Raw genomic sequence first — 13961 nt, forward strand, 5'->3', positions numbered from 1 at the left:
AGATATTCTCAAACATCCCCTGATCTTAAACTGATCTTAAACTCCCAAGAGGGCAAGGAAAAACTCAAAACTCCAGCTAGGGGAAATGAGAAACCCTGAGAAAAGACCACAGATGGGAGGGTCCCTCTTCTAGGATGACCAGGCTGCAATGGATGCAGAGAGGACACATAGTACAAACAATGTAGACAAAAAAGGTGTGGAAAGCGGGATGTTATTGCACAGTAATGACTCTGAGACTCTAAGAGTGGTGTGAGTTCATCAGAGCGACAGCCTGGGGGAAGAAGCTGTCTCTGTGTCTGCTGGTTTTAGTGTACAGAGCTCTATAACGACGTCCGGAGGGGAGTAGTTCAAACAGGCTGCAACCTGGGTGAAGAGATTACAAGAAAGATTAATATACATTAGCAGTGTTCTGCATACAGTATTTGAGTTTCGATAGGGTTTATGCCTTCTTGGTGGTCACTGTTTACTGTTTATAATTTTTTTGTTTCTATATGTAATGTGTGAAACAAATGTGTCTGTCAGGTACATTGCTATAAGTTGTTTAACTTTAATAAATCAAAAACTGATGGGACAATCCTGTATCTCTTTCTTTTCGACCAGAAATGTGTTGCGCTGGTCAGGGGGTACCTTGGTTGAAAAAATCTTTCAAAGGGGGTACATCACTGAAAAAAGTTTGAGAACCACTGCTCTATAATATCATTTAGAACAGTTCAAAATTGATATTTATCTAATAATATGAACTACATTATATTCACCAGAGATGCGAATTTATCTTTCCTCATCAGAGCTAGTTGGTTACCTAACTCTGTAGTCAGAGTGTGGTGACATAATGCTGCAGACACAACCAAATGAGGCCAAAGTTAGCTGTTATGCTAACGATTTGACTCACCCCGGTCACTGCTTGTTTTAATTCATATCAACAGCAACAAACAAGGGCAGAAGCACAAAGTGAAGCGTCAGATGCGCATCAATACCAGTCCGACAAGTCAGAGTCATCTGACGAACACGACTCCCAACGAACATGTCTCCCAAGTGCCGTCGTCAGATTGCACAACCGCCAATTCCCCATCCTCAGCCGTGGCATCGGGAGGTGCTGGACCAGGTTCAGGGATGGGAACAGATGCTGGCCTGGGGGCTGGCACAGGGAACGAATGTCTCTCTTTGGGATGACCTCTTTGGAGGCCGGTTAGGCTGCAATGCATTACCTGTCGGAGTGAAGCCAGGTTGTGGACCTGGTAACGGCAGCCGAGGAGGAGGCTGGACCGGAGGCTGCGGCTGTGGAAAAGACCGGGCCCGCTGCTGCAGCCTACGGGGCCGAAAGGCAAGGGCACTGGCTGGGAGCGAAGAGCAGGTCTGAGGCAGGGGCTTGCGACAGGTTTGAGGGGGCAAGCAAACAGCAAACAGATCCCAACTGGATCCCTGCTAGGTGGGTGCTCCTGGCTCCCCTCTGGCAAGAGGCCACCCAGTAGCCCTCACCCCACAGTATAGGCATAGCCTAGCTCTGAGGCATCTCATACGCTCCTCTGGAGAGAGCGAGATGCATCCTATCTCCATAGGTTCAGGCACACCTGGCTGGAGCGGAGCACTGGCTAAGACAATGTCCCGGGTGGGCGACAGGCAGAGCGGAGCGACAGGGGGTCTCCGTCACACCCGAGGCGTCGAGCTGGCGTCACGGCAGTGGGGTTAAGGAGTTGACTTCACCTCCTTCTCACACCGCCTTGACCAGATCCGGCGATCCACCTGTGCGGCCAGGTCCATGGCATCCTCGAGGGTCCGGGGGCGCTCGTAGGATACGATTTTATCTTTGACGTATTCTGTGAGGCCGTGGAGAAAGGCACACACCAGGGACGAGGAGTTCCAACTGCTTCGCCGCGCCACCGTCTGGAATTTTATGGAGTACTCCACTGTGCACTGTGGACCTGCTGCCCTGGTGCAGCGTCGTTTGTTCCTCAGAGGCGTTCTTCGAGGTTGAGCCCAAGTCAAACATGCGCAGGACTTGCGAAGGCGTCGAACAAAGAGCAGGTGAGATCTTGCCGCTCATATTCGGCAGTTCCCCACAGCAGCGCCTCGCCTGTAAAGTGAGTGAGGACGAACGCCACTTTGACTCGTTCTGTGGCAAACGTGAAGTTAAACAGGATGCAGCAGTTTGTCAAAAAAGCCCGGACATACTTGGGGTCGCTGTCGAACCTCTCAAGGTTGCCAAGTCTGGGCTCCGGGACGTCCACGAGCTGCTTGGGCTCCGGGTTAGGATGGGGCATGGATATGGCGGCGGGCTGTTTGGTGGGGCTGGGTGGGATGGCCGTGGACAGGGCTTGTGCAGATTGGGTCGCAGCAGCCAGAGGAGCCAAGACTTTGAGGACTTTGAGAGCTTCTACAAGCTCTTGGTGGAGCTTCTGGTGCTGCTGGAGCTGCTGCCGGACGATTTTTGTTAATGTCGCCATCTCCTCGGAGGTCGTGCTAATTAATGTCCCACTCAACGTGGGACAGGGGGTCCAGGGCAGAAGGTCCGTGCGCTGCTCACATGATGTGCAGTTCGTTCTGTTAGGAACGGAAACAGGGCAACCAAATGCAGCACAGATCTTAAATTACAAGAGAGGAAATGGGAAGTGGAAGGCTGGACTGCCGGCTTGGCTGGTGTGGCTGGGCAGCGGAACAGGAACCGGCGGTGTGCTGGCCTTGGAGTGGCAAGGTAGCTGGAACCAACCTGACGGAGAGAGCAGTCGAGCAAGCATGCCAGGCAGAAGAGCGCAGTGCGTAGTCGTGGTCAGGGGCAAGCAGGTGGTTGAGGCAGGCGGTGATCAGAGCGTGGTCAAGGACGGGCAAATGGTCAGGACAGGCAGCAAGCAAGGCGAGTCGTGTCGGTACACGGACAATGTCGGCAACAGGAAGCGTTCGGGCAGAGCATAGTGAGCACAGTGGTGGCGTCACAGGCAGGCTAAGGAGACGAACCGACAGCCCCTGGCTTGATTCACGGGGTTTAAATAGCGCTGGCCTAACGAGCAGTGGCAGGTGCTGATGATTGGCTTGATTGAGGGTGTGCCTGGAAGGCAGGTGACGCTGGCACGTGACATGTGTTCTCATGAAAATGCTTTTATTTATTTAAAAAAAAGCATGCGTGTGTACAATGTGCACTGTTGAGATGTAACTACAAAGTAAATGTCTTAATTTTTTATTGATTTACTCTTTGTAGCATTAACATTAATCTGTTCAAACCAATGCCACGATCATAGCCGTTAAGGCCATTGTACTACTGATTGATTGATTGATTGATTGATTGATTGATTGATTGATTGATTGATTGATTGATTGAACTTTATTCATCCCACAGCTGGGAAATTCACTTGTCACAGCAGCGCATATGAGCGCAAGAATAATTACGAGTGCAAGAATAAAACAAGTGCTAGTAGAGACGAAACACATTCATTTTATCAGGTGGCATTCATGTTGTAAAATCTGGCAGCCGAGGGAATGAAGGACCTGCGGAACCGTTCCTTCCTACACCGAGGGTGCAAAAGTCTGCCGCTAAAGGAGCTGCTCAGGGACCGCACAATCTCATGGAGTGGGTGAGAGGTGTTGTCCATGATGGATTTAAGCTTAATCAATGTCCTCCTCTCACTCACAACCTCAATGGAGTCCAGGGGACAGCCCAGGACAGAGCTCGCTCTTCTGACCATCTTATTCAGTCTCTCCCTGTCCCGGTCAGTACTGCCCCCACCCCAGCAGACCACAGCGTAGAGTATGGCTTAGCAGTGCAAGTCGCTCTTTGGATAAGATGGCTCCTGCTCTGTAGTTCATGTTCCTCGTTCGAACTTTTTGAGACACTAATATTTTGACCCAAATTGTGACCAGTGCACAAACGTGAATTACAGGAATCAGAATCAAGATCTTTGTTTAGATATTGATGTCGCATACAGCAATAAAATATAGTATGCAAGTTTTAAAAACATGTATTATGTTCTGTGTTTCTTCCAGTGGTTTGTACAGCCATCAGGACTTGAGGAGAAACGAAGACTCTGGGGTTTACTCCACAGAAGGCAGCGAATGCCAACACCAAAAGCTAAACAGCAGTCAATCCTCCTCAGTGGCCTGCCAAGGCCCTGATCTAGATTCTATGAAAATGCATGACAAAAGGCACAAAATTCAATGTGGGATTACAGTTGAAGATTTTGTAGACGGTTTTTCCTGAAGCTATAAAGAAACTCTGAGGTGAAACAAAACTGATTTCCCAACCATGTCCAGGCGTGTCATGTCAAAATGTGTTCATACAGTTTGGGAGGGTTTTCTTTACTGACATTAAGGCGTGTTTATTATTTGTGGGTTTCCTTTACTGACATTAAGGTGTGTTTATTATTTGTGGAATTATGTTTATCTAGTTCTTGTCACATCAAGGGCAGAGTTTCAGGTCTCATAAAAAAATCATTAATTAATTCACTCATTCATTCATCGTCTTCTGCTTATCCACTCGTGTTGCAGCACTACCTGTAGACCCTGATACGTTACTAGACCAACCTGAAGACAAAGACTCTCCAGCGTGACCAGGGATGTGCCTGGGACACCTCACTAGACGGCTGGCTTGGGCACATCTTGATAAGCTGCCAAGGCCATCTCATCTGCCTGCACTAAGCATGAACAGCGCATCAACTCTGAGTCCATCTCCATCTCCAATGGGTGGCCCTCATTTTATCTGCGACCTTGTTTTTTAGTCACAACCCACAGCTTGTGGCCATAGGTGAGGGTCGGAATGTTACTCAACTGGTAAATCGAGAGCTTTGCCTATAGGCTTAGCTCCTTCACCAAGACAGACCAAGATATCGTCTGTATCACTGTACAAGATTCACCAATTAGAATCGGTGATGTCCATTCTACCCTCATTTGTGAACTCCTCTTTGGGCAGGATCTGATCCCCAACCTGTTAGGAGCACTCCAACCTTTTCTGACTGAAGACCATGGTCTGTTGTAAAATTTCAACGTATAGAAGTCTCGGGCCTTCTTCCTTGCATCAACCATTACGAATTACCTGTGCCCAACTTCTTTAACGCGTGTTCCTTTTTTCTTCTAAGGGCAAAGATATCCACACAAATCAGACTCAGATCAGGTTAGTTCAATTTCAATTGAGTATATTAAGTCTGCGTTCAGGAAAAAGCAATACGGCGCCGCGCCCCACAAAACAACTCACACATTTTTATTTACGTCACTTGGTTTCGTAGCAAGAGGTGGAGACTGTTAGTCTCGTCCTTTTTTGGATATCTTAAAGTCAAGTTCTCCCCTCACCCAAACGGGCTGCTCCATCTTGTCCAATCCTTGTTTGGATGTTTTTAAAATCCAGTTCTCCCCTCACGCAGATGGCGTTGTCCCATTCTTGGCAGCGCTTGAACTTTTGCTGATGTCAATTTGTGTAAACAGTCTCATTTATTCATCTCCTCGGTCCTGGTGAACTGTCTTGTGCGACGATGAACTCCACACAATATTAATCCTGGCTAATGTTTTGTTGCTATGTTATTTTCCATGCCAACGGTTGGTCTCTGTCCACATTTCCATTCTCCATGCTTCAGAATAACACATTATTCATTTACAAAACATCTTGCCTATTGAACATGTTTTTCTTGCTGGTGTCTAATGTTTACGCTTATGTCGCGTGTATATGCATACTTCTGAATACTTATTGATTACTTAGTTTAACTGATAATTGTTTGACATTTATGAACTTAAGCTAAATCGGACATTTTGTTGAATCCAGACCTTCAGGCCTCATATTTATTGTTTTGATTTTCGTGTAAACCACTTCATATTTGGCTGCGAACAGCTCCTGTGACAGTTGAATATCATGGCTTGATGAACCCAACAGAACCCATCACCCGCAAAAAGCGAGGCCGTAATACTGACGTCACTAAAGCAGACTCCCGAAACTGAGGGCACTAAGGTAGACCCCCAAAACCCTCGTCTGCATCTGTAAATTGGGTTCATGAAGTTAATGAACCGAATCAATGCAAACAAATCCAACATACTGTGTTACAATACATCTCACAGAACTCCTCAAAGAGACGGTCAAACGATGGTCAGTGAACACCCATGTACTTCAGAACTGTGCTAAGGGTGTAGGAAGCATGGTCAAGAAGAAATTCACATTTCACTGAATCAGAGTTTCAAGATCTTGATGGATCCTCTGCACCAGAATGATGATGATAATTTTTTCTTTTTTAGTCAAAGTCAGCTTTATTGTCAATTTCTCCACATGCCAAAGACACACAAAGAAACCGAAATTTCGTTCCCCCCTATCCCACGGTGACAAGACATGGCTCACAACAGACAAACAAGTAAACAAGTATAACAAAAGCGTGCTGAATAAATAATGAATAAATAACACAACAACAAATAAATAAATAAGAGGAGCAGGAAAAAAAAAAAAAAAAAGGAGCAAGTGCGCGTACAGCAGACATTCCCGAAAATAGCGCAACAGTGCCGCACGCTACGCAGAAGGGGGTAGCGAGTTCAGGGCCCTAACAGCCTGGAGAAAGAAGCTGTTGGCGAGTCTGGTGGTGCGGGAGCGCAGGCTCCTGTACCTCTTCCCAGAGGGCAGAAGGTCAAACAAAGAGTGAGCCGGGTGACTCACATCTCTGGCAATCGAGGTTGCCTTGCGGGCGAGATGGGCGGTGTAAATGTCCTTCAGGGAGGGGAGCGAAGCACCAATAATCTTACCAGCCGTATTCACTATGCGCTGCAGGGCCTTCAAGTTCTGTTCAGTGCAGTTACCACCCCAGACAGCGATGCAACTGGTGAGGACGCTCTCAATGGTGCCACGGTAGAATGTAGACAGGACTGCCTGAGGAGCACATGCACGCCTGAGCTTCCGCAGGAAGTACAGGCGGCGCTGAGCTTTCTTTGCCAGTGACGAGGTGTTAGCGGACCAGGAGAGGTCCTCACTGATGTGCACCCCCAGGAACTTGGTGCAGCTCACCCTCTCCACCACAGCACCGTCGATGATCAGCGGCAGGTGTGTTGTGTGACCCTTCCGGAAGTCAACAATGATTTCCTTGGTCTTATTGACGTTCAGCAGGAGGTTGTGATGATGATAGAACTTTATTCATCTCACAGCGGGGAAATTTACTTGGCACAGCAGCGCGTACGAGTGCAAGAAAACAAGTGACAAAATATCAAAAAGGATAAATAACAGACAAAGACAAGTGCCGCTAGTAGAGACGAAACACAATTTTTATCAGGTGCCACGCATGTAAAGTCTGACAGCAAAGGGAATGAAGGACCTGCGGAACCGTTATGTCCTACACCCTGGGTGTAATAGTCTGCTGCTAAAGGAGCTGTTCAGGGACCGCACAATGTCATGGAGGGGGTGAGAGGTGTTGTCCATGATGGATTTCAGCTTTATCAACGTCGTCCTCTCACCCACAACCTCAATGGAGTCCAGGGGACAGCCCAGGACAGAGCTCGCTCTCCTGACCATCTTATTCAGTCTCCCCTTGTCCCGGTCCGTACTACCCCCACCCCAGCAAACCACAGCGTAGAGCAGGGGTCACCAACCTTTCATAAACCGAGAGCTACTTCCTGGGTACTGAGCAAAGGGCTACTGTTTGACACACACTTCTGAAATAGCCAATTTGCTCAATTTGGCTTTCACTATGTGTTACTATTGTCATTTCCAATTCAAGTGTGATTTTAACAAGAATAGCAAAAATACAGTCAAACCTTGGTTTTTGACCACAATCCGTTCCAGAAGGCGGTTCGAGAAGCGAATCGGTCGAATTCCAAATCTATTTTTCCCATTACAAATAATGGAAATGTTTTTAATCCATTTCAAGACAAAAAAAAAAAAAACGCCTCTTTTAAGCATTTTTTTATTTGCGCATATTTGTCCGATCGCGCAACTGAAGCGCACCCCCGAAGGCGCAACCGGAGTGCGTTGCCCACCACGCAACTGCACCGCGCTGGTCGCATCATTGTGACAGAGCCGTCGCTGAAATTTAGAAAATATTTTTAAAGTCCTGATGTACTTTCCAAAATTTAAGTGGACCTAAGTGCGCAGGGAGCTTAATTTTGTCCGATCGCGCAACTGCAGCGCACCGTCAAATGTGCAACAGTAGCGCATCGCTGACCACGCAACTGCACCGCGCTGGTCGCATTATTGTGACAGAGCCGTCACTAAAATTTAGAAAATATTTTTAAAGTCCTGATGTACTTTCCAAAATTTAAGTGGATATCAATGCATAGGGAGCTTAATTTGGTCAGATCGCGCAAGAGCAGCGCGCTCACTGTCGCATTGCTTTAAGCGTGTCCTTGTGTTTCAGGATGGCTTTACTGCTCCCACTTGCTTTCTTTTGAGGCATGATTAGGGGTTAATACAATCCTCAAAGTAACGAAAATACAATAACAACGGAGTCAGTGGGCATCCGGGCCGCGCGGTTGGGTTTTCTCGGGTCCTCCCGGCTCATCTCGCGAGGTTCGACCTCCAAGTTTTGTTCGACAACCGAAGCAAAAAAATCTCGAATTTTTTGTTCGAATTCCGATTTGTTTGAGAACCAGAACGTTCGAAAACCGAGGTTTGACGGTAAAATAAATAGATGCAGCTCACTGACAAGTGCCGCTATTTGAGCTAATTTTAGAACAGTCCTGCGGGCGACTCATGCGGTCCTCACGGACGACCTGGTGCCCGCGGGCACCATGTTGGTGACCCCTGGCATAGAGAATGGCAGAAGCCACCACAGAGTCATAGAAGGTCCCGAGTAGAGCCCTGCACACACCGAAGGACCTCAGTCTCCTCAGCAGGTGAAGGCGACTCTGGCCCTTCTTGTACAGGGCGTCGGTGTGATCAGTCCAGTCCAGTTTGTTGTTAAGGCGAACACCCAGGAATTTGTAGTTCTCCACGACCTCAATGTCTGATCCCTGGATGTTCACTGGAGTGAAGTGGGGTCCTATCCTCCCGCAGCTCACAATCATCTCCTTCGTCTTGCTGGTGTTCAGCTGAAGCTGGTTGAGCTCACACCAGCTGACAAAGTCCTTGATGACCATCCTGTATTCCAGATCGTTCCCATCCGAAACATATCCAACAATGGCCGTGTCGTCGGAGAACTTCTGGATGTGGCTGTGTGCGGTGTCGTGGGTAAAGTCGGAAGTGTACAGGGCGAAAAAGAAAGGAGAGAGCACCGTACCTGAGGGAACACCTGTGCTGCAGCGCACCACGTCAGACTTACAGCGATGTAACCTCACATACTGCGGCCTGTCGGTGAGGAAGTCTGTTGTCCATGCCGCCAGGCGCTGGTCCACACCCGCCTTCTCCATCTTCACCCTGAGCAGTGACGGCTGGATGGTGTTAAAAGCGCTGGAGAAATCGAAGGACATGATCCTCCCAGTGCTCCCGATGTCCTCCAGGTGAAGCAGTGTTCTGTGCAGTAAATAAATTACTGCATCGTCCACCCCAACACCAGGCCGGTAAGCAAACTACAGGGGGTCCAGCTGCGCTCCTACCAGTGAATGCAGGTGACCCAGAATGATCCTCTCCATAGTCTTCATCAGGTGGGAAGTCAAGGCAATAGGCCTGAAGTGGTTCGGCTCCTTTGGGCGCGGCACCTTCGATACAGGAACCATGCAGGAGGTCCTCTACAGGGCTGAAACTGGAACTCAGGCTTAGGTTGAACAGGTACATGACCACGCCACTCAGCTGGTCGGTCCGCACAGTCCCTGAGCAGTCTCAGACAGATGCCGTCTGGGCCCGGGGCCTTCCCTGCCTTGATCTTTCTGAGGTGACTCCTCACCTGAAGATCTGTAAAGGAGAGGGGAGTGTTGGAAGACTAGGGTGATGGAGTGAAGACTGAAGAGTGACTTTGTGGGGGTGAGAGGGGGTTAGTGAGCTGGCGGAGGGGCTGGAGTGTTGAAGGTGGCAGGCTGCGGTGCGGCGCGGGGTGAAGGTGCGTGGGTGGCGGCGGAATCAAATCTGTCGAACAGATTGAGTTCATCCGCCCAGTCCTTGTCCCCATCAGCTGGTTTCCGATCAAGCCCTTTACCATGGCCCGAGATGGATTGCAGACCCCTCCAGACGTTTCTGGCGTTGTTAAGCCCCATATGCTTCTCCAGCCTCCTCCCGTAGTTCTCCTTCCTCTTCCGGATCTTCAGCCAGAGTTCCTTCTGGATTCTATGCAGCTCCACCACGTCCCCTGAACCAATGGCTCTCTTCTTCTCATTAAGCAAAGCCTTTATCTCGGAGGATACTCAGGGTTTGTTGTTGGGAAAACACCGGACCAACTTGGAGGGCACAGTGGTCTCTTCACAGAAATTAATGTAGTCCGTAATGCAGTGGGTCACGCTGTCAATGTCACTGTCATGGGTGCTACAGACAGCTTCCCAGTCTGTATTCTCAAAGCAGTCTCTGAGCCTGGCAGTAGATTCCTCAGACCACAACATCACAGACCTCCTCTCAGGTGGACGCTGTTTTACCACCGGGGTGTAGTCTGCAACCAGATGGACGAGGTTGTGATCCGAGCGACCAAAAGAGGGGAGGGGGGAGGTGTATGCATCCTTGACATTAGCATACAACAAGTCCAAAGTTCTATTGTTTCTGGTGTGGCAGTCGACATATTGTGTAAAGGTGGCAAGGGAAGAGGCCAGGGAAGCATGATTGAAGACCCCGGAGATGAGGAGGAGGGATTGGGGGTGCTGAGGTTGAAGCTTAGAAATGATAGAGTGGATCCGGTTCGCAGCGGTAGCAGCGACAGCTGAGGGAGGGATGTACATAGTTATAGCAATAACGTGTGTTAGGGTTTACATGTTATCTTGATCCTATGCTTATGTTGGAATGTAACCTGTAACAAATAACCTAGCTAGATTAGTTTAATCCTATGATTGTGTTCGAATGTAACCTGTAATAAATAACCTAGCTTGTCCTGTCTTCAGAGGTCAGGGGCTTCAACCCCATCCTGTACACTCTCACCTCCACTCTCACCCCCACCCTGTTTCTCTCAATAAAAATGCTCTTGCAAGTGGCCTGAGTCAGACCTCATTCGATCATCACTGTATGCACAGCGACGAATGACTCTCCACTTGCAGGTGTTTAAAAGGGCATACTGTCTCCCGTGTGGTTCTTGCAAAAATAAGTTAGAATGAGCACCACTCTAACAATGTGTGAAAACTCCCTCGGGAGGTAGTACGGTCGCATGCTAACCACCAACAGCTCCAAGTCACTGGAGCAGAGTTGCTCCTTAACGCTGACGTGTCCGGGATGGCACCATCTATCGTTCACAAACACAACAAGGCCCCCTCTTCTCGTCTTACCGCTCTCTGTAGCTCTCCTGTCAGCCCGCACCACATGAAACCCGTCCAGGGAGAGGTGTGAGTCGGGCGAGAGATCGTTCAGCCACGTCTCCGTGAAGCACATGAGACTGCATTCGCGATATTCCCTCTGCGTCCGGGCTAGCTCCGTTAGCTCTTCCATCTTGCTTTGAAGAGATTTCATGTTACCCATGATGACCGACGGCAAGCACGGTTTATATCGTCTCTTCTGCTGCCTGCCCTTTACTCCGGCTTGGCATCCTCTTCTCCACGGCCGAATCTCCTTGGGGATCTCTGGCCGCAACCTGCAAGGAAGGGGTGTGCAGCGCCAGGCTAACAGCTGATCGCAGGTGTAGACAACGGAGCCGAGTATGGAGGGCTCACCCGACGCCGCACCAAAAAGTTCCAAAATCAGTAAGGAACAAACTACGAATGTTACAATGTGAACATCCATAGCCGCGCACTAGCCTAATCAATAACACGAGGAGAAAAAAACAAAAAACTCACTAGAACACATAGAAAAACACTAAAAGAAGGGAAGAAAGGTCAGAGCTGCTGTAACAGGCTGCCACTCAAGCGGTGCCATCAAAGAAAAGAATAGACTCTGAATAGACTTGAATCAGGACATTGAGCAATGTGATCACCCTGTAGTCAGAACCCTTCGGTCCGGTCCACTTCTTCAAGGTATTGTCCCAGATTTCCATGCGATGTTGCAGAGGCGTTTCAACGAGGACAGCCTCACAACTTCCAGATCCTTTGGGAACTCCAGGCAGATCTCATACTCCCGAGGGCCCTCCCATCTTGCCGAATTTAAAGTCAAAGAAAGGAGAGCCTGCCTCAATATCTACACTCTGCGTCCTCAAAGGAAATCATGATGCTGGAAATGATCAAGTTTTCTAAGTATTCTCACCAAGAATTCACAAGTTGAGGTCAGCAGCACCCTATCCAAACTCAGTCCCACAGGCCAAATTCGACTGATAAGATACCCTCAGCTCGACGGCATCCCCTCACCGCTGTTGTCGAGCGTTAGCATTTTTACTTTACTGGCCTGTCATCACCTCCTGTAGCACTCTCATCATCTGTCACTCCACCCATTTTCGCAATAAAATGTCACTCTTTTTAATCAGTGTATCATTTCCTTTGTGTCTCTCCTTATCCTACACACTCTCCGTTTACACCTCACCATTTCCAATGAGCCCCCGCGGCCCGCCCACCCAGCGCCACCACTACCGCCACCACCACCACAAATGAGTATGCTACGTAATTTTTCTAGAGCCAATTAGGCTGTGCACAAGTTTATGGACATAGGCACGCTACAGTTAAACTGAAATACACATTTTGCACAACACGCACAAAAATCAGGGACTTCTCAGTGTCCCAGTTTTTTTATTTTATTATTTTTCTGGGACAGAGCATGAAAATCCGGGACAAGTGGCAACACTACTGGCGTATGAGCCATTTTTGTCGTTTTGTATTATTTTTTTGTTTATTGTAATTTTAAAAACTCCCCTAGAGGGACTCTTGTGCCAAAGGCACTGGGAAGCTATAAAATCCGCGGTGAATTTGAACACCGGCGGGGTTGACAGGAAGTAAACAGTTTTCGACTATGTCAATACCTTGGAGCTATTTGTGTTACGGTGAGAGGCATACGTGGTTATTTTGATTACTTTTATGTGATGATTTATTTGCCTTGTTTTATTTGGAAAATAAACCTGGAAGTATTCTTCAGACCTACACCAACCAAACTCTCCGTCTGCTTACCATATAGCAAATTGTCGGCCACTCTGTGCTGCAATTTTTTTTTTTATCTCATCAAAGGAGTTTTTCCGTAAAAAAATGGAACGTGTGCACTGTGCGAATTGTGTGCGAGTTGTGTGACAATTTATTATTTTATGCATATTTTACATTGTTGTTCAATAAATATAAAGTTAAATAAAGTACTGGTCTATGCTGCTCTACTCTATTCAACTGTATTGCCACTTGATAAAAAAAATTCTGAATTATTTTTCATAATTGAACGTTTTTGATAAGGTAATGCAATAACTATTTTTCCTAGTAACTAGTTACATTTATGATGGAGTAATTCAACTACTAACTCAATTACTTCTATGGAAAGGTAACTCATATTTAACTAATTACATTTTGGAAGTAATTTGGCCAACACTGATTGATGTTTCTTTAGAAAGAAAATGAACTACCGTATTTGCCGGTGTACAGGTCGACTCGGTGTATAAGTCGACCCCCTAAAATTCGACGGAAATTTACGATTTTATGATATATCCTTTGTATAAGTCGAGCTCAATTGTTGCATTATATTAAACTTCAAAATTCAATATGCGAAATTTATTGACGAAATGTGTTCAAATTCCGGGAGGCCGTGCGCATGCGGCTGTTTATAAGCACCGCGGAGGAGATCGCGGCCGGCGAGCTCGCGCACGCCACCCGGCACCAACGGGAGGCCGGAAATAGCTCCAAGCCGAGCGGATCGGCACTTTATAAGCACCGCGGAGGAGATCGCGGCGCCTCATTGGACTTCCAGCGGCCGGCGAGCTCGCGCACCCGCCCGGCACATCCGGGAGGCCGTGCGCACGAGCCAAGTGGCCGAAAATAGCCCCCGCCGAGCGGATCGGCTGTTTATAAGCACCGCGGAGGTGGTCACGGCGTCTCATTCGACTTCCAGCGGCCGGCGA

The 13961-nt window shown here is 48.2% G+C and overlaps 1 protein-coding gene and 1 pseudogene across 4 annotated transcripts in view; both read left to right on the top strand.

Annotated features, from left to right (window-relative positions):
- Positions 1–11062, top strand: part of il10rb (interleukin 10 receptor, beta) — a 69350-nt gene extending 58288 nt beyond the window's left edge. For 3 of the 4 annotated variants that reach the window (XM_088383303.1, XM_088383301.1, XM_088383302.1), the window contains one exon: positions 3973–11062. In XM_088383303.1, the coding sequence (XP_088239429.1) occupies positions 3973–4186 (214 nt within the window). In that variant the 3' untranslated portion in view covers positions 4187–11062. The remainder of the gene's footprint in view (positions 1–3972) is intronic. The other variant, XR_015859906.1, reaches the window with a different exon arrangement.
- Positions 1598–3966, top strand: LOC148394699 (uncharacterized; annotated as a pseudogene).
- Positions 11063–13961: the final 2899 nt, after the last annotated feature.

This window comes from Syngnathus floridae, chromosome 8, assembly GCF_059516105.1.
Source record: "Syngnathus floridae isolate MCC-2025c chromosome 8, RoL_Sflo_1.0, whole genome shotgun sequence".
Classification (NCBI taxonomy): domain Eukaryota; kingdom Metazoa; phylum Chordata; class Actinopteri; order Syngnathiformes; family Syngnathidae; genus Syngnathus; species Syngnathus floridae.